At 41.8% G+C, this 22,093-nt stretch overlaps 1 protein-coding gene across 3 annotated transcripts in view; it reads right to left on the bottom strand.

Annotated features, from left to right (window-relative positions):
- Positions 1 to 22,093, bottom strand: part of TENM2 (teneurin transmembrane protein 2) — a 509,002-nt gene that overhangs the window by 16,738 nt on the left and 470,171 nt on the right. For all 3 annotated transcript variants that reach the window (XM_034066670.1, XM_034066671.1, XM_034066672.1), the window contains 9 exons: positions 21,296 to 21,415; positions 18,952 to 19,213; positions 18,056 to 18,323; positions 16,794 to 16,937; positions 14,513 to 14,762; positions 11,578 to 11,598; positions 7,405 to 7,637; positions 5,767 to 5,921; positions 4,401 to 5,275 (listed from right to left, as the gene is read on the bottom strand). In XM_034066670.1, coding sequence (XP_033922561.1) covers positions 4,401 to 5,275; positions 5,767 to 5,921; positions 7,405 to 7,637; positions 11,578 to 11,598; positions 14,513 to 14,762; positions 16,794 to 16,937; positions 18,056 to 18,323; positions 18,952 to 19,213; positions 21,296 to 21,415 — 2,328 coding nt within the window. The remainder of the gene's footprint in view (positions 1 to 4,400; positions 5,276 to 5,766; positions 5,922 to 7,404; positions 7,638 to 11,577; positions 11,599 to 14,512; positions 14,763 to 16,793; positions 16,938 to 18,055; positions 18,324 to 18,951; positions 19,214 to 21,295; positions 21,416 to 22,093) is intronic.

Here is a 22,093-nt window from a genome sequence, read left to right as displayed (position 1 = left end):
CACTTGAAATCTCTGTTCAAAGTGCAAGGGCAGTCTAGAAAGTAAATAGGGATGAGGATGTGCAGAGCCTGAAACAGGAGCATTGCAATATTCAGTGCAATATTCAGTCAGTGGTTTGCCCCCACCATGGGCCATGTTCCCCAGGGCTGGTCACAATATTTGAATTCCACAATGGCAGAGATTAAAAGATTTATAAGCAAGTGCTGGACCTGCTTAAACAAGTGCTCTCTAGGAAGGTCTGCAGACCACTTGGCTTAATAGCAGACATATTCACTACTTAAACTATATATTAAGTGATTTAGACGTAATCCACTACTTAAACACTATATACACATTGCAATACCAATGTATAATGAAGGCTTTTTTACTTTATCCATGGCATCAATAAAATCCTGCTTAAAAAACATACATTAAAAGTAAAAACTTCAAAATGAATGAAACCAAAACCTTTTCTGTACCACAAAATTTAAAGTGACATATTATTGAGGCTTTCTTTTTAATTTCTGTATTTTGTGAGAGTAAGTGCTTAGTAGAACACAACACCCAGACGTTTAACTGAATAATGAGAATAAAGCTATATGGGAATTCAATGGTTATAAACCATATATGATATGTATGCACTTCTTTATGACATGAACCCGGATCTAATGAAGTAAATGAAAATAATTGCAATGGAAAATATACTAATGGGCCTGGGGCTTCTGGTATCTTCTTCAGAAGCAGCCACTACATGTCACAGTGTGTGACACAGCATCGGGCTAGCTGAATCAGATCTGGTAAGGTGACCTTTATGTCTTCAGATCAGGTGGGTTCTGGATACACTGAAACTCCTGAGCTTCAGTTAGAGGAGGGTTTCATCCTGAGTTTTCTACTAATAAAATCACAAGGGGACAGGTCCTTTCTTAAGCCTTCAAAGATCTCCCCATGCCCACCACTAACCTGCCAACACTTTGCTAACCACGACCAAGTCCGCCCAAGCAGTCCAAGGTTTCCAGGACCGTGGTTGCCAGGGCAGCTCTGGGTGACACCAGCCACCGGCACCCAGACAGGCACAGGAGCTGTTGGCTGATGGTGCCTGCAGCCTGGGAGCTCGAAGACAGTCTCAGCAGCTGCTGTGTGCTGGGCCACCAGGAACGGCTACAGCTCAACCACGAGACATGCTGAGCACTGATGCATCACCTCCTCACAGAGCTACAGGTACCCGACCCGCACATCCCTCAGCAGGTTTGTGATAGTGCACTCCAGACCACTATTATGGCATCTCTGTATCTTAGGCAGTTTTTACTGTTGGCAACCTTTGAGGTCTGGGACAGGTACAGCTGGACAGCTTATAGGTGGGATTAGCCAGGATGGTGCCTTATACAGTACTGCAGAAAGGAGTAATGGCTGTTTTGACTTAGAGCAGGCCAATGTGCAGATCACATGCATTTACTTACATCCCTATTTTCTCTCCCTTATAAACCCCAAGCTGACTCAAGAAGAAAACTGCAGCACTCTCTTAGGTTGTTCCCAAAACTAAGTGGAATACCACCGAGAATCACTTCAAATATATGTGCTTCATGCCCAAAAATCAAGCTTAAATTACCCCATGTGAGCCTGCTGATAGCTGTTACATTATTGAAGAGCCTTGCCTGTTCCTACTGCAAATGAACTGCGTGCATATACACATGCACTATATGTATAATACATGCATGAGTGTGTATGCACATACATAAAAGCAGTTAGTGTATGCATTTCTCCACATATTCAATGCATAGCTGGGTATACTCTGTGAATTCAATTCTGTGAGCATTTTCAGGGTACAGCTTCAGGTTAAAAGAAAACCAGCCCAATAGGATAGCACAGCACTTCAGTGTCTGGTTGATATAAATGCACTGAAGTACATTTTTCATAAGGACTTTCATTTATGTAGTATTTTAGGATTTAAAAAACATTTATTCTTTCCCAGTTCTTTGGCTGTTCCTGAGGTATTGATTATCTCCGTATGAATGCATGAATGTAATGGCACAGAAAACTATTTTGTTGTCCTTGTAAACTCTCAGCTGGCCATGTATTTCTTTCATCTGCTATTGATACTAACTTATACCTACCAAAATAAATTGCATAGTGATGAATATAGAATTTTCCCCTTGGAGCTACTTTGATGAAAAACCAGAAACCAGCATTAAGTGGCCATGGACTGTGACTATTTAGGTTTTTTAATTTGATTTAAATAATTCTCATACTTTTATTAATAAACCCCTCACCTTTGGGGGTACGTGAGATGACAGAGCATATGACAGAGTTACTTGAAGTCAGTTGCTTAGGATCAGCCTGAAGGACATGTCTCTGTTTTTCTGTAATGAGTATCTCCAGTGCATATAGCTAACTTCTTGTCCTTGCATAAGGTTTTCCATTCACATATAGAGACATATCTACTTCTAGCATCTTCATGAATGGTATATTATGTTTTTTCTTCTTTTAATGCAAAAATGTTTCTACTGTCCTCTCATCTATGGTCTCTGTGCTTATGAGAATATATGTACAAATCTGGCAGAAAGGAAGTTATTTCCACTGCATCATCAGTGCCAGTCATCATCTAAGGCAGTACCTTTAGTACTCTTTAGACCTAAGTATGGTGCTTAATTTCCCCTGACCTAGGCAAAGGTCAAACATCCTTTCTTACTTGATCTTGGAAAAGAACCTAGTCAACATGCCAGCACTATAAACACATTAAATGGTATTTTTAGCTATACTTCAGTAAGACATCGAAGCACCCACCTCCTACAATTACATAGCTATCAGAGCACAATTCCTCTAATAAATCATGCTAGCTTAGCACTTCGTGTAATTCTCAGCCACCAGTTATACCAGTTGGGTAACTTGTAACCTTCTGATGGTGTTTTTTAATATTTCATTATTTTCAGACAGAGTTTGAAGTTACATTGCCATTTGCTACAATTAATTACTGGTGTTTTGAGAAACAGCTAGTCTATATGACTTCTGATCTGAAACTTGGTCTAGCTGCTGAGTATAAAGCAACAACAAAAACCCCACCTAGAAAGGCATCGACATCTCATCAGTAATAATGTGAGGTTTTTCCATGGTGCAGTACAGTGAGGTTTTGCCTGATCTTGCAATCAGCAGCTAAATCCTTCCTGTATTCACATTACTGGGTTATTTTTCTAATTGAGGTGTAACAAAGAAATGCTCTTTACACAATATTAAGGAGACAAAACCTCCATGTATCTACTAGAATCACAGCGGTTCAATTTCCAGGGCTGCATCAGGAGGCGACCACGAGAGGGCACTGCTTTCCTTTCTACGGGAACAAAACGCCCTGGACACAACACTGATGTACCAGGCTGATTTAGATACATCCTGAGGTTCTTGTTATTCCCGCATTACTTCTGTTTCCTCTAAAAAGAAAGCGAGCGGTGGCCGAGATGAACCCATTAGTAAACTAAACGACGTGTGCATTAGTGCTGGTCTGTAGCCTTAAAAATGAGCTTTCAATTCAAAATTAAATATAAAGCTCTATTCATATTTTCTACCCGGTAATTTGAGCAATGGTGTTTAGTAATGGTTAATTAACTATGGCATCAGACTCAACGTACTTAAAGATTATAGATATATTTTCAATATATCGTTTTGTTTCTATTTTTAAAGTTGTTTTCATCAATACATGGCAATAGGACTAGTAAGAACAGGGTAACTATTAATAAATATGTGGCTGGTTTTTCCAGTACCCTTGAACTTCATCTCTGATGAATTGCATTTAAAGAGGGAGTTCTGTTTTTCTAATCCACAGGGTCATCAACACCAGTGTGCTTCCAGGCTATCTACAGAGTTACACTGGGGGGCTGGCAGGTAGCTGGGGATCTAACCTCCTCACTTGTCTCAAGAAGGAACAATCAGTGATGTTAACACTTTAACAACCATGAGTAATATATGAGTCTGAACAGCAGATACCTAGCTTGAGTTCCAAAAGAGCCTGCAGCATTAGGGTTCCTAGGCAGAGGCAGCTCGATAGGAGCTGTGGGTTGCTGGGGGCTGGTCTGGGTGCCAGTTATCTACAGCCTTGAACAGACTAAGAGGAGGGGCCCAGCCTCGTAAACCAAACACGGGTTTCTGAAGGTGACACACAGTCCTTCGTGCTGGAGGTGGGTGAGAGTCCCCACAGGCCTCATACTGTGGGCAGAAATTAAAGCGGTCTGGTTCCCACCCATGGGCCCTGGCACAAACTGGTGAAATCAAGAAGCCACTTAAATCACTTTCAGCATCAGACTAGACTGAGATGTGATGGCCTTACTCAGCATCAGTGAAAAGCCTACAACAGATTCCTGTAGGGTCAGTTCAGGGCCTACTCACTACCGTTTGAGAAATAAATGTACGCTTAATAGAGCCAAAAACATTCTTACTCATAAAATGTTGTCCATCCTGTTTCATCACTCTTCGTTGCTAAGAGACCACTGTTTCCGTTATATGTCATTAATCCGAGCTCCAGGGTCTGTGTTGAGACTAGCTTGAGTCCACCATTAGTGCCAACAGCCAGCGTGACAATCTGATTATCCGGCATCAGTAAATGGCGGGGCATCCCACTGGCATCCCGACGGACCTTCAAGGAGTTGCCATTGTTGTCCATCACCTCCGTGACATCGTTATCGCTGCTATAGGTGAAATTGTACAAGTACTCCCCGGTAACAAGGCTGAGAGTGTACTGGTGAATCCCATCAGCATTGAAGACATACAGCTCCTGCTCTCCTGGAGATGCAGCTTCATATTGGTTAAAGGAATTAAGAATGGGCCTGTTTTTACTGACAGCCCTAATGCGGATGTTTCCGAGATCAGCTATGTAGATGGTACCATCTGGGGCCACAGCTAAGGAAGATGGTGAATTTAAGATGGCATCAGTGGCATACCCATCATCCCCAGCATAGCAATTACAGTTGACATCATTTTTGCAATCACAGTCTGAGGCTGCCCCTGCAAGAAGGCATATTTCTCCATTGGTAGTTACCTGGCGTAGCCGATTAATTTTTTTCTCATCTGTCTCACTGATGTAAAGAACTCCTGTGTGTGAGATGGCAATGGCACTGGCTGATTCAAGTGCAGAGTGAATAGCCAGTTTGCTAAGAGAGTAGTCTATACCAGGAACCTGGCAGTGCATGGGGCGTCCAGCAATAATGCTAACTTGATGGTTTTCTGTGATCCGTAAAATAACATTGTTCTCTAAGACATAAAGTGAGTTGTCCATGGGATTGACAGCGAGATCAGTAGGCCACTCCAGCCGTACCTATGAGTTGCACAAATTATTACTGTAAAACTCGTCACTGAAAAGTACACTTCTAGTGTTTAAAATTCCATGTGTAACAACAGCAAATTAGTGAGGGGTTTATCAGCGTAAAGCACGAAACCAAGTCATGAACGGCAACTATCTCAAACAATGCTTTTGTTTTTTGGCAATATTAAAGCTACGTGCAGTGGTAACTTTGGCTAATTGTGTTTCTGTGCAAAGAATGAATGCTACATTGTGGAAGCTCTACAATAATTACAGAAAAACAGGCAATTAAGACAATAACTCCCATTATCTCAGCCTTATCTCACTACAGTTGCATAAATAACCTGTGTTAGCCACAGTAAAAGGATGGTTCACTCATTTCAGTAATGAATCAAAAATACTACCATCTTGTGCTGCATAATGTATTTCTTAAGTGGCCAGGCAGTCATCCAAAAGAGATGCCCATCTCTTCTAAGGCAGAGAAGAAAATAAATGCACTAAGATACCTGGGTGACATCCATGCTGGAATCACAGCTGAGTGGTCGAACAGCAGTGAGGTCATTGGAGCCCAGCAGGGTTGATATGATTCCGTTCTGATCCACTTTTCTAATCATAGTGGCATCAACAAAATACATGAGACCATATTTATCCACTGCAATCCCTGAAATATAAAAACCAGGCATCAGTGAGGCTCCCGGCTTCAAGGCAGGCTTCATCTGTTGACAGCTTTACAAAATGGTGACAGTTGTTGGCTTCCCCTGTTCTTTCCAACCTGAGCACAGGTCCTGCATCCCTCCAAGTACCTGTAGTTCTGCTGAATAAATGGCATCAAGCAGGCTGATCCCTTGGGGCTCTAAAGAAAACCAAACCACAGAAATCCCCACAACATGTCAAAGAGCCAGTGGAATGTATCCTCTTACTTCTAAATTCAAACTCGGTATGATGCATTGTGGGAACCCTATGAAAACCAAAAACCCCTCAGTTTTAGTCTCAGAAATTTGAGGTGTTGCTTCTTCATCTGAAGGATCTGAGGATTTTTAGATATCTTTTTATATTTCTTTAAGATTTGGCAAAATTAAGAGGACACTACAGTCTTATTTGTTAATTCTTTGACCTGTTGCAGCAAGGAATAGGGGAAGAATATCTGGTGTTTCCAGATGAAGACACAGGGGTTTCCAGCCTAGGAAAAAAGGAAAGCTTCAACGCCTGTCACACTGGGAGTCCTTAGAAACGAAAGGCACAGAATGAAAGGTGCTCCCTTGGAGGAACAGAAGGATGCTGCTGCCTGTGGTGAAGGAGAGCAAGCTTGTTCTCTCTTGCCTTCCCTGCTTTGATTTGGTGCGCTGCCTTGTCCGTTTTGTGGGCTGAAAATAAAATATTGATCTAAAAAAACCTGTCTTCAAATGGTTGCAGTGCTCATCCTGGTGGGCACTGAGAGCAGGTACAGCTTTATCTTCTCAGCTTCTACATAGAGGCTTACCTTCAAGCATGGAAGCAGCTCTGTCCTGTTAATACACTCTGTATATATTAACTGAAACTATTACCTCTACAAAGAAATAGGACCTTTCATTCTTATTTTTACGATCATCTAGTTATTTTCAACCATTGCAATAAAACCCAAAGGAGTCTGCAGCACCTGGCAATACACCTGATCCATTCCTCCTTACAATTAACATGAAACAATGGGAAAAAGAAAAACCTTAGCAACAAATCCCCAAATCTGTCATCTTGAAAACTTCCCGTTAAAAACTGGAAACTGAAAAGGGCAAAAATCCTTTTATTTTCCCTCTGCCTCTGAAGAAAAAGGGAATGCACAGCCTAGGAAGTCAGATGAAAAGCCGCAGCAGGCAGTTTCTCTCCCCAAAGACTATCTCAAGCAGTGATTTGTTCCCCAGTTTACATGCTTGCTTCTTGGAGTGAGTGATATCCTGCTAATTTGTGTTCTGTTCTCCTTTTGCAGCGCTCACTGTTGGGGTAATAAAGTTTGCTTTAACTAAACAAAGCACGAACACTTGCCAATCCACTGTAATTAAAGCCCAGAATAAAAACTACCGAGCAAGGAGTGATTTAATTGCCACATAATTATTTCCACACCCAGCCCAGCCTCACACAGTCATTCTCTCCAGCTTCTGTTCCTACTTTACCTCGAGGGCTCATGAGGGTTGCGTCCACTGCCTTCCCTCCATCCCCACATCTGGCTTCGTCAAAGGGCAGGCATTGCTCTCCAGTCCCTGCCACCACTTCAGAGTTACCAGCTAGGTCTTTTGTGCCAGAAAGGGACTTGACTCTGTATATCCGTCGACTATTGGTGTCTGATACATAGAGTGAGCCTGAAACAGGGTCCACGGCCAGATAGTATTTATGAGCAGGATTGTTGCTTTAGAGAAAAAGAAAGCATAGAACAGAAAGAGCTGAGCAGTCGAGAAACTTCCCAAGCTTCAGAACTTGGATACTCATCAGGCACAGAGAGATCTGGAAAGAAAGTCAGACACCTTCATACCCAGGGGGGGTCTGGGGGACTGCCATCTGCGGCTCTAATGCAATTAGGGCCCGGTCAGTGTTGCTAAAGGATTGCCGTTTCAAATCTCATTTATCCTCCTACACCAAACCTTGTACAGCAGAGCCCAATAAGCCAAAGCTGCACAGCAGACTTGCCTCTTGATCTCTTCTGTCCTTTAGGTCTGCTCTGGGTGAATTCTCTTTAGCTTACCCCTACCTGCTGCCCTCCTCCCAGCCACCTTGTTTAACTTCTCTTGAAGGCAGAAGTCATGGGAGCAAGATCATAAAATCAGCTTCTGAGTCACTTATATTATGCCACAAGATTTGTGAGGTCTTGTATAAATAGGAGGCAAAGGCATAACAAATTTATTCCTAAAGCAAATTTGTTCTCATTCATTCTTATCAAGAATCTCATTTACAGCAGATGAAGTTGATTATATAGCTCAAACCAGAGACCCCAAGTGTCTGACTTTAACTCCAAACCTTCTGTTATTGAAAAACTGCTCCTCAGTTTGTGATTAGAATGGGCGCTCATATGGAAAGCTACTTCTCTTCTGAAATATATGGGGGTTTGACAGCTCGTCACGTTTTGGAACTACTTTAGCAAATCTTCTGCAAATTGAGAAGTGTCAATCTTTGCCATATATATACATTCATACACACACAACTGCAGTGCAGAAATATTTTCAAGTCTTGCCTGGCTAGTTTAACTCAATTTAGTTGGATTTTAAGCATGATGTGAATTTCGCAGCCTTTGGAGCCTATGGATGAGTGTAAATAAGATCAATGGCGGTTTCAAAGCATAGAAGACAAATGAAGACAAGAATAAAAAAAAATGAAGGTTATTTACCAGTAACCACAGATATTTGCCTCCAAATATCCACACTCCTAGCTTCATGTGGCAAAAGTGCCCATTTCCAAGAGTGAGGATACACAGAGGTAAGTTACGATGGACATAAGCCATTTCAAGATCAGACTGGCCGAAAATATCATAAGGCCACTTTCGGTAGATGGATTTATCAGCATCACAGACAACTGCTTTCATGTGGTCATGACCAGATTAGGAGGAATGAGGAGGTCCAAAGATATCACTTTCTACAGTTATTTTCCTCTATGCCAGTCTTTGGCATGACACGATTTTAGGTCAATAAAACTGTAGAAAGGATGAAGGAGCTTGGTTTGATCAGCATTTAGTTGGCAGAGCAGTACCATCTGCTGAAGTCTAGGAGTGTAGACATTAGAGATGAAAAAATACAGCAAACAAAAAATACTTGGCAGGTTCATTTCATGCATGGATCTCAAAGTACTTGAAAAAGATGGGTATTACACCCATTTTACAGAGGAGGAAACTGAGGCACAGAGAGGTTAAGTGGTGTAGACAAAGTTATGCAGGGAGACTAGTGACATGCTTGCGACTAGAGCACAATCTCTTCATTCCCCAAGTTCCTCTGCTTCTCTTCAGCAGCAGACTGCACCTCTTCACTAGGCCCTTACTACATCCTTTTCTCCCTCCCAAAGCTCAGTCTTGTTACCTAACAAGGTATTTCTTTCCGTTCACAAGGTTTCTGCAGTCGATCAAGTACTTGTGCCATTCAAACACCTGCACGTTTGTCCTTGAACAGAAAGTCTGATCTCTTCTTCCTCATGCTCTCTCCTTACCCTGAACAAACCCTGCCAGGACACTGGTGTGCGGCACTTCACAAAGACACCCAAGCTCAGCTTGAGGCTTTGCAACAGCGACAGATGAGCCAACAAGGGACAGCTGTACCTGCAGGCTCAGGGCTCCAGCCCTGAGTGCCCTTTGCCTGGCCCTGCTGGGGATGGGGAGTCCCGGACCAGGTATGAGCCAGGGGCAGACACAGGTGCCAGTGCCATAGGTGGGAGCTGTGGCAGCAGTGCCTGCGGGAGCCGTGCTGCTTCTGACATGAGCCACACTGGAAGTCTCTTCTCTTCAGACAGGATTTGCCAGCCTGTGCTGCCTTTCTGAGCCAGCACACCCTGCTTCCCTGTGCCCACTGCTAGCCTCAGGCATGGCCCACTGCTACAGGATGGGGTAAGGTGCAAGACAGGGTAAAGAGCAATGGCAGAACACTGGGTTACATCCCTCTCCCCTTTCAGTCATTGCTGTGTCCATGGAGCTCACCCTGCCTTTCTCCCCTGGAATCTCCTTCAGGGAGTCAGTCATGAGCTCTTGTTCCAGACCAGGGAGCAACTCACTGGAGCTGCAGATCTGCTGCATACCCCTTTGCTCTTTCCTGGGCTCGATAAGAGAGCAGACAGTGGCAGAATGCTCCATCCCTGGCTTGGAGCAACCTGGTCAAGTGGAAGGTGTCCCTGCCTGTGGCAGGGGGTTGGAACTGAATGATCTTAAGGTCCCTTCCAACACAAACCAGTCTGGGATTCTATGACTCTCCACATAAAATACTTGAGGGACTTTAGCAGAAAACAAGTGGTGGAAGGTGACATTCACCACGTCCCCAAAGAAACTGGGAGATCATTACCTCAAAGAGCGATGTGTTTTAAATGAGAAGTAAGCATTTATCAAAGCAGCATCTGAGCAGCACAGACCTCTGCCTCTCTCCGTGCCACTGGAACCTTTGATCCAAATTACAGGAAGCCAATGAATGTACCTGGTTTTAAAAGATTTCCCATAACCTCAAGTATTGCTCAGAGCTTTCTGCCAATAATGGCTCTGCTTCTTGCCCTCCACAGTGACTGCAGCAGATACCACTGGGCAGCCTTGCTCTGTTCTGGGGGGGAGCCCAGTGCTTGACAGCACATGGCACAGACAGGATCAGCTTGTCCTCCCTTTCCTTCTCAAATGTGCATCAAACTCACAACCCAACGACAGCTTTTGTTTCAATCCAAGCAAAAAGTGCCCAGAGCAGATCTCTAAGCATCTAAACAAATAACTAAGCTCAGTTAGCGCAAACGAGGAGCGTCAGCATCACCAAAAATCATCAGCAAATTATGAATTCATTCATCCAGAGAGGAAAATTTAGTGAAAATTTATACTTGCTATACCAAAATATATTGTAAAGGGGAAGTTATACTGTTTAATCCGCACCATCTTTTATATCTAATTGTGTCACAGAAATGGGAAGTATGGTTCTAAAAGGGTGATGCACAGGACACTATGGCATACTTTCTTGTTCTTGCCCTTGATAATCTCCAGGATGAACATCCTCCCTGTCGTGGAAGATGAACAAGCGTTTCCTATGCTGCTGCCATCAGAAGCCCTAGTGCTCAGGTGAGACAATGAAAATCTCCTAACGTCCTGGCCTCCCTCCTGCACCTTACAGCTACTGCATCTAGTGGTTGCATACAACCAGCCCCCCAGGTTGACTGACTGTTAAATGTATTTGATGAAAGAAAATAGAAACTAAATTATAAAAAAGGACAGAGGGTTCAGAAAATCATTAATGACCAGAAAATGAGTTTTTGACCTATCTGCAGTCATTAGTGCTTTTGTGAACCTGCCTGGCATGTGTAAAACTGCTGGGGTAGTTTACCTCAACCATTTAGACCAATTATAGACAGCAGGAGGAAGTGCTTAGAGAGAAGTTAGCTTGGGGTTCATTATACTGGCATTCTACTAGAAATTTCTAATTACTGTCAGAACTTATTTGGTTGCTTTTTGACTGCATTTCATAATTGCTAACGCTTATCATATTCATAACACACAATTAGCACATAAAAATGTTGCTATATATGGTACATGAAGAACATAACATTACACAAGAAGCACAACACAAAAAGCAAACACAATGAAGCAAACAAACCATATCAAATTATATGGGAAAGAGCTCGTGTCTTACCTATGTTTAAACTCTTTATTTCTTTATAGAAAGGGAACAGAAGAAAAAAGAACAAACAGTTAGCTGAAGAATAGATGGTAAAGCAAACATAGTATTTGTTTTATTTTACAAAAGGACACAGGAGAAGATATCTCTTTTCAGCACTAGCCTTTGCTTGGGTTACGGATGAAAAGCGACTGGGAGCGATAGAGTTGCAAGCTGGTTCACTGTCCCCAACCTCCACCCCCCGTATGTTTTACAGAACACTTTCTAGACCACTGAAGGAGTTTCTCACATGGAAATATGTGTATCTTGTGGGCTAGGAGCTAGAAGAACTGGCAGTTTTCTGCATACAGAACAGGGTAGGGAGAAGCACTGAGCTCAGGATATCATCTGCCAGTTGGAGGCAACCTCTTCAATCAAAATAGTTTTCCAATAGGCTATTTCTAAACGAATTTCTACCACGGAATATACTTTCCTCTCCTCCCAGTCCCTAGAATAATTGCTTAAAGCAAGTTCGGATAGTACTTGGTATCTATTCAAGCCTATCAAAGCAAACCTGAGGGTAAAAAACCCCAACCCTTCTGAGTGAGTAGTAAGATACTGTACAATGGGTGATAAATAGCATTAAAGGATCCCTAGTTTACCATTTGACTTTACCATGAAGTCAAAGGAAAAGTGTCCCTTACTTTCTGGAAGTACATTAATACATTCCCCACACCACAGTGTTTCACTGTGCTTAAGTCATTTCATTTAGGAACATTCAAGGAATGAAACAAAGAGGTGCATGAAAACTCCCCAGCTGCAGCACTCAATGCACAGCCCCAAACTTGCAATACCAGCATGAAGCATGACATGCAACACTACCGAGTCAGAATCCCTATTTGCCACTCAGAGCAGGCATCTTCATAAATGACAGTGAGAAGCAAATATGCACACTGGGATGTTCTGACTTACAAAGTTACTCAAGATTTATACTGGTTTATGTAAAACCAAAATCACACCCGTTGGGAAATCTAAATAGTGATGTATTTGGTTTTTAATACTTATGAACATATTATTTGCAATGTTATACAAGCTACTTGATACTAGCTGAAGACTGGTCTCATTCTTACTTATTTAGCTCAAATTGTCAACCTCTTATGCATGTAACTTATGCAGATGTTAAGTTTACCACTGAATCACAACTGCTGCTATAGACGATGTTTGCTGGAAGGGACCTTAATTGCCTTTAGAGGATCAGGGGATAAAAGATATCACTGCAAGTCCTAAAAATCTGTGTGTCAGGCTATTTGCAGCTGTCCAATAGCACTCAAAATGCAACAGCTTTATCGTTTATTGCTAATAGCTGCAACAGAAGCTAAAGAAGTTATGTTATGGAAAGCAGACCTTCCTAAAAGTAGAAAGTGGACAAAAGCAGGTTAAGATGTCCATCTGCTGTTTCTTTAAGGATGTTCTCATTTTCCCTCACACATGCTGAAAAGCCCAAGTTCTCTTGGGCAAAGCACTCAGACTAATAGTGTTTGTTGTAAACTTGGAGACAACATTTCCAAGTATTAGGTGGGCTGGGAAGCTCTCTGGCTGATATTAGCAAGTGAGGTGCATGTAAAAGCATTACATTAAGTATCCAAATCTGAAACGGTTTCTCTTCACCTATAAAGCTGTGATCCTATTTACTGGAAAGCTAAACCAAACTGAACAAATTAGAAACAAAAAACCCCAGCATTATATACCTTATAATGCAGAGCTACAGTGTACATTGAAATAAGTATAACTGGTCACACATCCATACCAGCTCCCTCCTGTGGCTTATACTGAGCTGCCAGCAGAAAGCATGCCATGATCTATGACTTTTTGGAGCATCAGATCTAATGAGGCAGCCTGATGGTGTATGAGGTAGGTGTCAGAGAGTGATTTCAGGGTAGAATTGGCCTGAACTGGAACTCCTTTGTTGTATAAAATCAGAATTCACAATAGTGACATCAACAGAATGACATGAATGGAAGAGAGGTGTAGAATAGAGCTAGGCCTCCTATTCTCTCATTGTCCAATCATTTTGTACTTTCTTCCACTAATTAAAAACTAAAAGTACAGTGGAAGAGAGGACCTGGTTATGGCCATATCATTAAAAAAAGGCTAATGACCTAAATTTACTCTATGGACTTTGCAGCTATATCCAATTTACAAGAGAATTAATTCTAGTGCCTGAGTGGGCTGCAGAAGTATCAGGAAACAGACAATATAAGCTATTTTTTTCTCATTTTTCTGCAAACACTCAATAGTGCTGTAACTATAAGGTCCAGTTACATGAGTTACAGTTTGAAGCAGTAGCTCTTGCCTCTCTATAAGAATGAAGAAAGAGGATGGAACAGAAATGGGTGAAGTTGTACACTCCATGCTCATGCCTTCCCTATTAAGTGACCAAATCTTAATGCTGGGGGCGCGGGATGGGGGGACAGAGGGACGATCTTAAAAGGAGTTCTGATGATGAAAGTGACTCTGTATGTCAATCTTAACTGCAACTAGTCAATGTACAGAAACAGACTCACAAGCATGGGAAAGCAGTGGGAAAGTGGCTGTCAAAACCATTGACAGGAAAACCTTCCTGCTAACCTTGTAAATCTGTTTGAATTTGCTTATCTCTGTGGCTCAATACCTAAGGGCAGTCAGTTCTGCAGTTTTCAAACAAAACTAAATGATGCATAGTACTGAGGGGAGATTGTATCAAATGATCACCAACAAGAAAGAAGAACTTAGTTTGTCCTTTCCTCTAACTTCTCTATAGTTATTGCTCTGATAAACTACAGACTTTGAGCTATGCATTTCTGTGCCCCATTTCTCCACTGGAATTTAAATAGGTTGAAAGTGACAATGTTTTACAAAATTATAAAAAGTAATGGCAAAGGCTGGTTTGAGCACAGGCTACAGAAATGAAGCGATAAGGTTAACGCCTTACCTCAGCTCCAATATACTAGTGACATTCCTGGATGGGAAGATACGCCGAATATAGTTGAAATCTCCAACAAAGAGACTTCCATCAATACCCACTGCCAGTGCTACTGGGGCCAAAAGCTTATTTCCTTCTGCCAGACCATTGCAGCTGGGACAGGATATGCTTCTTCGGCGCCCGTTCCCCATAATGCTGGTTATCACAGCTGGCTGCTGAGTTAGAAACTGATTTTCTCCATTGCCTTTGTGCAATATACCTAATAACAAAGAGGAGAAGAAGTGGTTATTACTGTCATTCACTGCAGGGGACTTCAGGTAGTTCTCTTTTCAATAGCTGCTGTTAAGGACTGTACACTGAAATGACTGCAGCATTTGCTTCTTCAATGGTGCAAAAAGAGTGGAAGGGCTTTCCGATAGTGAAAATAAAGGTTTAATGAAGATGCTCTGTTAAAACCCACACATACACACAACCACAGCCCCAGATGTAAACCCATGGTATTCATTATGAAAGAAAACACTGCCATACAATTCTCTGGCCTGTCACAATGGTTTAGATTGTCTTATTAACTGGGAAGTGAGAAGGCAAACAGTGGATGTGTTCCTTATTTGTGTCCCTGGATCCTCTCACTCCAGTTTCCTATGTTACATTCTGTCTGGAATTTCATGCCAACCTTACTGTTCCCTTTCCACCTTTCAGTCTTTCACACAGTGAGAAATGGAGGCACGAAAGAAAATGAAAGCACAGCAAACAGAAAGAGAGGAGGAAGATGAAACTCCTGGACGGGCTGCTAGGATCAACAAGTGAAGCTAGTGGTAAGGATCTTTAGTAGGCTTTAAGAAATGCCTTAAAGACGGGTTTTCTTCTCAAAATACTAGTTCAAAAAGCAGAACCCTGCTCCCAGCAGGGAGTGGATCCTCTGCCAGTGACCATTTTCAATGCCATCAGAGACTGTAGAAACCTAACCAAAAAACTGTAGCCTCCGGTTCTCTTGGAAATGCAGTTGTATGATGCTAATGTAACCAGGTCCCTGCTGGTGACAACAGTGAATATCATGCACTATCCAAATGACAATCTCTACAGCGACTGACTGCTGCACAACACTTGAAGTGTGTGCAAAATTTTGCCTATTCTGAATACTACTTTAGGTTTCTTTAGTAATGATATCCTTTGCAATTAGTTAATGCTGGGATCAGCAGGAAGGCTGTAGAAAACAGTTCACAGGATCAAATTAAATATATGCTTGTCCTGGGTTCAGCAGTAGCAGTCGTGTTTCTCCTCCTTGGTAGCTGGTGCAGTGCTGTGTTATGACTTTCGGGCTGGGAACGGTGCTGATAGCAAGTATGTTTTGAGTTACTGCTCAAATGTTTGGTTTGTCCAAGGCCTTTTCGGAGCCTCATGCTCTGCCAGGGAGGAAGGAGAGACAGGACACCTGATCCAAGCTGGCCAAGGAGGTATTCCATACCAGAGCACGTCATGCCTGGGGAGGTAACTGGAAGGTGGCTGGAAGGGATCAAGCTAGCTCTCTTCCGGGTTGGGCTCGTTTCAGTGGGTGGTATCGTATTCTCTCTCCTTGTTTATTTCCTCTATCATTGTTTTTATTACTGGTAGCAGTAGTGATTTGTGTTATACCTTAGTTACTGGATTGGTTTTATCTCAACCTGTGGTAGTTGCATTCCTTCGGTTCTCCTCCCCATCCCTCTGGGATTGGGGGTGGAGGTGTGTGTGTGTGGTGAGAGGGAGACTGAGGTGGGGTTTTAAACCACGCAAGCTGTGCGGATTGGTTTAAACCACGACAATGCTCAGCATTCAGCTCCCTTAGTTATTTCAAGTAAAATATGAAGACCAGGAATATTCAGCTTAGGATACGTAAAGACAAAGAAAAGGGAGGAAAAAGCAAACAGGTGACAAAGGAGAAGGACAAATGAGACTCAGTATCTCATCACAGACTCATACTCCCTCCAAGCCCCACCTCAGAGTAGAGGGAAAAAGGTCAAACAGAACCAGGAATGGATGTGGTTTTTATCAGAAAAATAAGGAAGGAAGACAGAAGGACATTACAAGCAAATAAATGAAGAAACAGAACAGAGAATGAAGGACTTGCTGTGCAGAACAGTAAAAACATTGTTGAAAGTCTACAAAAACCTTCTGACAACTGAAACATGTGCCATGCCTTCCTGAGCCAAAGGTGGAGCAAAAACACTGGAGAAATTGCTTTTTTAAGTGTAACAAATAAAAAGGGTTCACAAAACTTTATACAGCACAGAAAACACGGAATTAACTAACTCACCACTCTTGACATTAAGTACATGATGTTTATCCAAAGACCATCCTCCTAAATTTGAAGGATCTAGTTCAAATCCTTGCAGCAGTGCTGTCCTCTTCTCCCATAAAATGAGACTGGGGCAAGTCTCATATTCAAACCCCACAGACACTGAAATAAAATAAAACCTAATATACTTGCGGAACAAACACTGAATTAAATGTCCAGAGCACATTCAGATCATTCAGCATCCCAGCTCCCCAGCCCCTCAAGATGGAGTGATTATATTCCTCTCTTTTATTCTACAATATTAAATTCAGATCTTTGACTAGACACAAATTTGAGGCTTCATTCACATGTACTCTGCAGGGATCTGATCACTTCTCTTTGAAGAGCTGGCACTGAGAAGTGAGAGTTTGGTGAGAGTGAGAAATACGGGGTTTAAGATATCATAAAATTATACTATCAGATCACAGGATGAGATCAAAGTCTTCATTCGCCAGATGTTCATAGGATTTATTTAGTGCCTTCACCTTACAGACCATATACCAAGGAGCAGTGAGAAGTTTGGGTGCTTTTAAGCACACAGGCACTGCAAGCATTACTCAGGAGAGCAATATCCTATGCAGCAATGTAAGAAAAGCTACAGCAAAGAAGATTTCAGAAAACATAGAAAGAAATCAGTTTTAAATCAGTTTTCACACTGGCACAGCTCTGATGCCCAGTTTGTAGCATGGCTGTATCAAAAGGGTTCTGATATGAAAATGAGAACTTAAAATATTATGATGATCACTTTCCCTCCCCCCCACTACAACCAAATGAACTAAAGCAGCTATAGAACTACAAGACTGAGCAGCATTAGAAAAGGACCGTTTTCATTTCCAATGTATTACACCACAAGAGGCTATAATAACAGCATGCATGAAAACCCAAATGCACTGAAGAACACTAGCCAGCCCAGCAGGATGTTCATTTGTTAACTGAAACAAAATAAACACATAGTGATGGACTAGGTTTCACCTAAGTTCCTGTGGCCACTTTTTCCCATGTCTGGTCTAAACCTTCTAAGTCAGCTACCGATCAGGAAACACAGGCATGTTGATGGAGTTTAGAGCCTCTGAATGTGATCTTTAATGTGTAAAAGAAACATAATACAAAGATAAATTGTGTCAGGAGGACAAGAAATGTTTAGTCTCTATTTGCTTCTCCATAAGAAATCTCTGTAGTTTTCTTACTGAGAATTACAGGTGTTACTTAAAAAGTTTTGGAGCTTGTATATACTGACTTACCTACAGCATCTGACAACCCATAAACCTTCTGACCATACGCATCTGTTTTGTCCCAGATAAATGTATATGCCAAGTTTGGAGATGCCTGAAATGATTTTTGAAACAAATGCCCTTCTACTGCTACCATCAAATGAACTTTGATTAGATTCAGTGGCACAAGTGACTGAGTCATGGTGATCTTAAGTAAGGATTTGTATCCAGCAGTACGGGAACTCAGGTAGCTGAGCTTTATGCTAGAGCCAGGGATCTCAATTTCTTCATGAAGAACCTGAATAGGAAAAAGATCAAACATTTCAGATTAATGCTTTTGGGGACCCTAATGTCCCCTTGCATATTCTTAGGAACTTATGACTTTCTGCTACTGGGATTGGCTGTCCTCAGCTGACATTTCTGGAGGAGTAACTCTTTGGTATCTGTGTACACCTTCTAAGAGCCCACTGTTGGCACAAGCACAAATAAGTACTTTTACTGCAAGTTATATTTAAGGGGGAAATAAGAAATACAGTCATAGGAACCGGCAGCTTTCACTAACAGTATAAAGATTAACTAAAGTAGTGGAACAATAGCATTGGTAGTTTTCCTTTGTCCTAAATAGCCTATAGTTAGCATCACATACTTTGCATAATTCTCTTGAAACACCAAAGCTGTCAACTGAAATACAGAGATGTACCTGATATATTGTTTGTCAATGAGAAGGTGCATGATAGTCAAAGATAAATGTGACATAAACTAAGGAAATCTGCAGACCTAATTGGAAAACCTGGTATCCGTCAAAATGTCTCTTTAGAGACATTTGCTACAGCAATTCCAGGGGGCAAATGGTGCCCCTGCAGTAAGTGCTCAGTTCAGCACCTTGCCACTGATTTCCACATCCTTTTCACTCACACTGTTCTTACCTGGGTTTCTGGTACAATGGGATTCCGGCCTGGAGCATCACTGAAGAAAGTTGAAAGTGGTGATGAAATGATGAGTGGGTCAGGACGGACAAAACCACTTAGATCACAGCTGGGAATGGAGTTCTCCTCTGTCTTCATGGCAAGCGTATCCATGGCATAGAAGCTATTCCATGGCAACCATACTGTCCTTTCCTGACTCATAAATGGAGCCCGTTCAAAGTGCAAGGTTAGGGATGCTCCACCATTTGCCACCAAGTCAAACCTAGAAAAATGTGGGCTTTAGAAGTGACAAGACAGAATAATTCCAGTAACAGAATTCCTGGCTAATGCAATAGGTATGTCAGTATGCCTACAGCAATAGTATCTCCTGGCTTTGGCTGGGATAGAATTAGTTTTATCCCTGGTGGCTGGTACAGTGCTGTAGTTTTGCTTTAGGACATGAATAACATTGATCACAGAGGGATGTTTTAGTTGTTGCTGAGCACTGCTTACACTAAGTCAAGGACTCTTCAGCTTCTCATAGTGACCTGCCAGCAAGGAAGCCGAGGGCACATGGAGAGGACACAGCCGAGACAGCTGACCCAAGGGATATCCTGTGCCATAGAACATCCTGATCAGCAGATAAACTGCAGGGAAGGCTTGGCCAGGTTGCTGCCTGGGGACTGGCTGGAGATTGGTTGGTGTGGAGTGGGCAGCTGTTCTGCACTTGTATCACTTCTGTTTCTTGGGTTTTAGTTATCTCTGTTTGTTATTTTCCTTTCATTACAATAATTAGCACTATTATATTACTGTTATTATTAGATTTTATTTCAATTATTAAACTGTTCTTATCTTAACCCATGAATTTTCTCACTGTTACCCTTCTGATTCTCTCCCCCATCCCACCAGGGTGGCTGCACAGGTCTGAGCTGCTGGCTGGGCTTAAACCACAACAGTATTTTTTCAGTATTATGCTTCAAATGATCTGTAATGGCATCTGAACCTCTGGCCACTGAACAACTGAAATCCATCCAAAACAAGCAATGATTTGAAGTTACCTGGACAAACCTTGTTCCTATATATTATAAACTCTGCATTAAATAAATAAAAAATACCCAACAAACAAATCACCCCATTTATTACTACAAGTCACTTTTATATATAGAATCAGCAGAGAAGCCAAGTTCATATGGCAAAGGGCACTGAATTATCCCTTTTCTAAGAGATGCTGTCCATTAAGCACTGAATGGGACATGTCACAGTAAGAGAATAGTAATGAAAAGCTTTGCTGTTTGTGTTCTACAAATCAGATAACGATTCCTGTGCCCAGGACAACTGATCTATCAGTTTTCAGAGAGATGAGGCATTTACTCCCACTCCCCTACATAACCAGAGCAGTAGTATGTAGCTGCACAGGCATTTTGAAACTTGGCCTGAGTAAAATACTTCCAGGTTGTTCTGACAACAGAAGTAGATACCAATTGTTTCATGTAAATGATGGCAACATGACAAATTACTCCATGATTTAAATAACCTATTTGGATTTAAATGCAGTTCAGCTCAGCATTTACTGTAGTATGAAGCCACTGAAGTCAAGCACAGTATGCTTTTATTATAACAGAATAATATTCTGGGAAATATGGAAATTAAACACTCCCTATAGTTCATTTGACTCCTAGTAATTATTTCAATCCAATTGTTTGCATGCAAGATGAAGATAAAATGGCAAATGTTTACAATGCACGTGTCACAGAGACACTGGTCTAGTTACCATAGCCAGGAAACCAGATAAACCACGACACTGATTTGTGTTTATCTGGGTTTGTGTGCATTTCAAATCAGCTGATACAAGGGGGAAAAAGCACTTTTTTGCACAGCAGGAAATTGTCTAAATATATTCAATTAGAATCTTTTGATTACATTCTACCCTGAAGAAGCTCAAAAGATAGTGGATCTTCAAAAGGGAAGAGAGTCAGAAGGGAACTCTTAACAAAATATACTCTTCTATAATGATACTTTTTTTTTTCCCTCGCAGTGTTCGCCTGCCTTGCATTTTAAAATGCAGTATTTCTGGTCTCAGCTGGATATTACTGCAGTCCACAAATGTTTGCATAGATACAGAGGAATGTATTGGAAAGGAGTGTGCCTGCTAAGACGTCATTATCAGAAGTCAGCCCTTGTATATCTACTCACAGTTAGCATTCAAAGTGCCATGAGAAAAATTACTTTTGTGTTTACTTAATAGCTCTTTGCCCTGGGAGGACTGTGATGCATGGTACCACATGGTTCCATTAGATCACACCATCTGTTAATCAGCAAAGACACTACATCTGAAACAGGAACACAATGAAGCAAGCAAACTCACGTGCCATCCTGACGAGTGATGGTATAGCCATATTTTGGATACTTGACAAATGACACGTTGACCCCAACTAGAGGCGTTCCATCTGTAGTTACCACTTGGCCTCTTATGAGAGACACAAGACTGAAGAAGAAAGATAATTAAAGGTATTAAAGTTAGTTACAAAAGTTAGGTTGTTTATAAACTGAGTAGTGGAACATTTGTGCCTCATTTACTCTAAATCCAAAGATTTTTAGAAGATACTGAAGATGTTGGTCCAGCATCATCTATATACTTAGTGATTTATACTGCTGGCCTATGCAGTGAGGTCTGTGTATACAGAATGGGAGTTGGTGCCTTCCTTGTCTAACAAGGCTTTGTTTCACCATCTGAGCAGGCTTTGCAGAGTAGAAAGCTATCTCATATTCAGCAATGTCAGAACTGTGACCTTCAAGTCCCACTGAAACAATACTTGGGCACTTCTCAAAAACCTCACTGGGTACAACAGGGTGTCTGTGGATGCTCATACACTAGGCAAATACAGTGTAATGTTATACCTCTTTTATACAACCAGTTTTCCAAATTGAGGTTTATATTCCTTCACCTTAGGGTGTGCCTGATATTTGTACACTGCATTTGGTCCTGAGCTGCAACCTCTGCTTTCACTTTGTCAGCAGGTGAAAGGACTTTAAGGCCAGAGTTTTCTTAGCCAATAGGTTAAGCAGCTTTGCTTAACCTAAGGGAGAAGAAGAGGGGTCATTCACATATGAGCCACACTCAGTCTGTGATTACTCTGCTGCAGCTGAGAGCACAGTGGGCAGA

The sequence above is a fragment of the Melopsittacus undulatus genome, chromosome 10, assembly GCF_012275295.1.
Source record: "Melopsittacus undulatus isolate bMelUnd1 chromosome 10, bMelUnd1.mat.Z, whole genome shotgun sequence".
In the NCBI taxonomy this organism is placed as follows: domain Eukaryota; kingdom Metazoa; phylum Chordata; class Aves; order Psittaciformes; family Psittaculidae; genus Melopsittacus; species Melopsittacus undulatus.
Note: the sequence above shows the minus strand (reverse complement) of the source record. Positions and strands in the feature narration are given on the sequence as shown.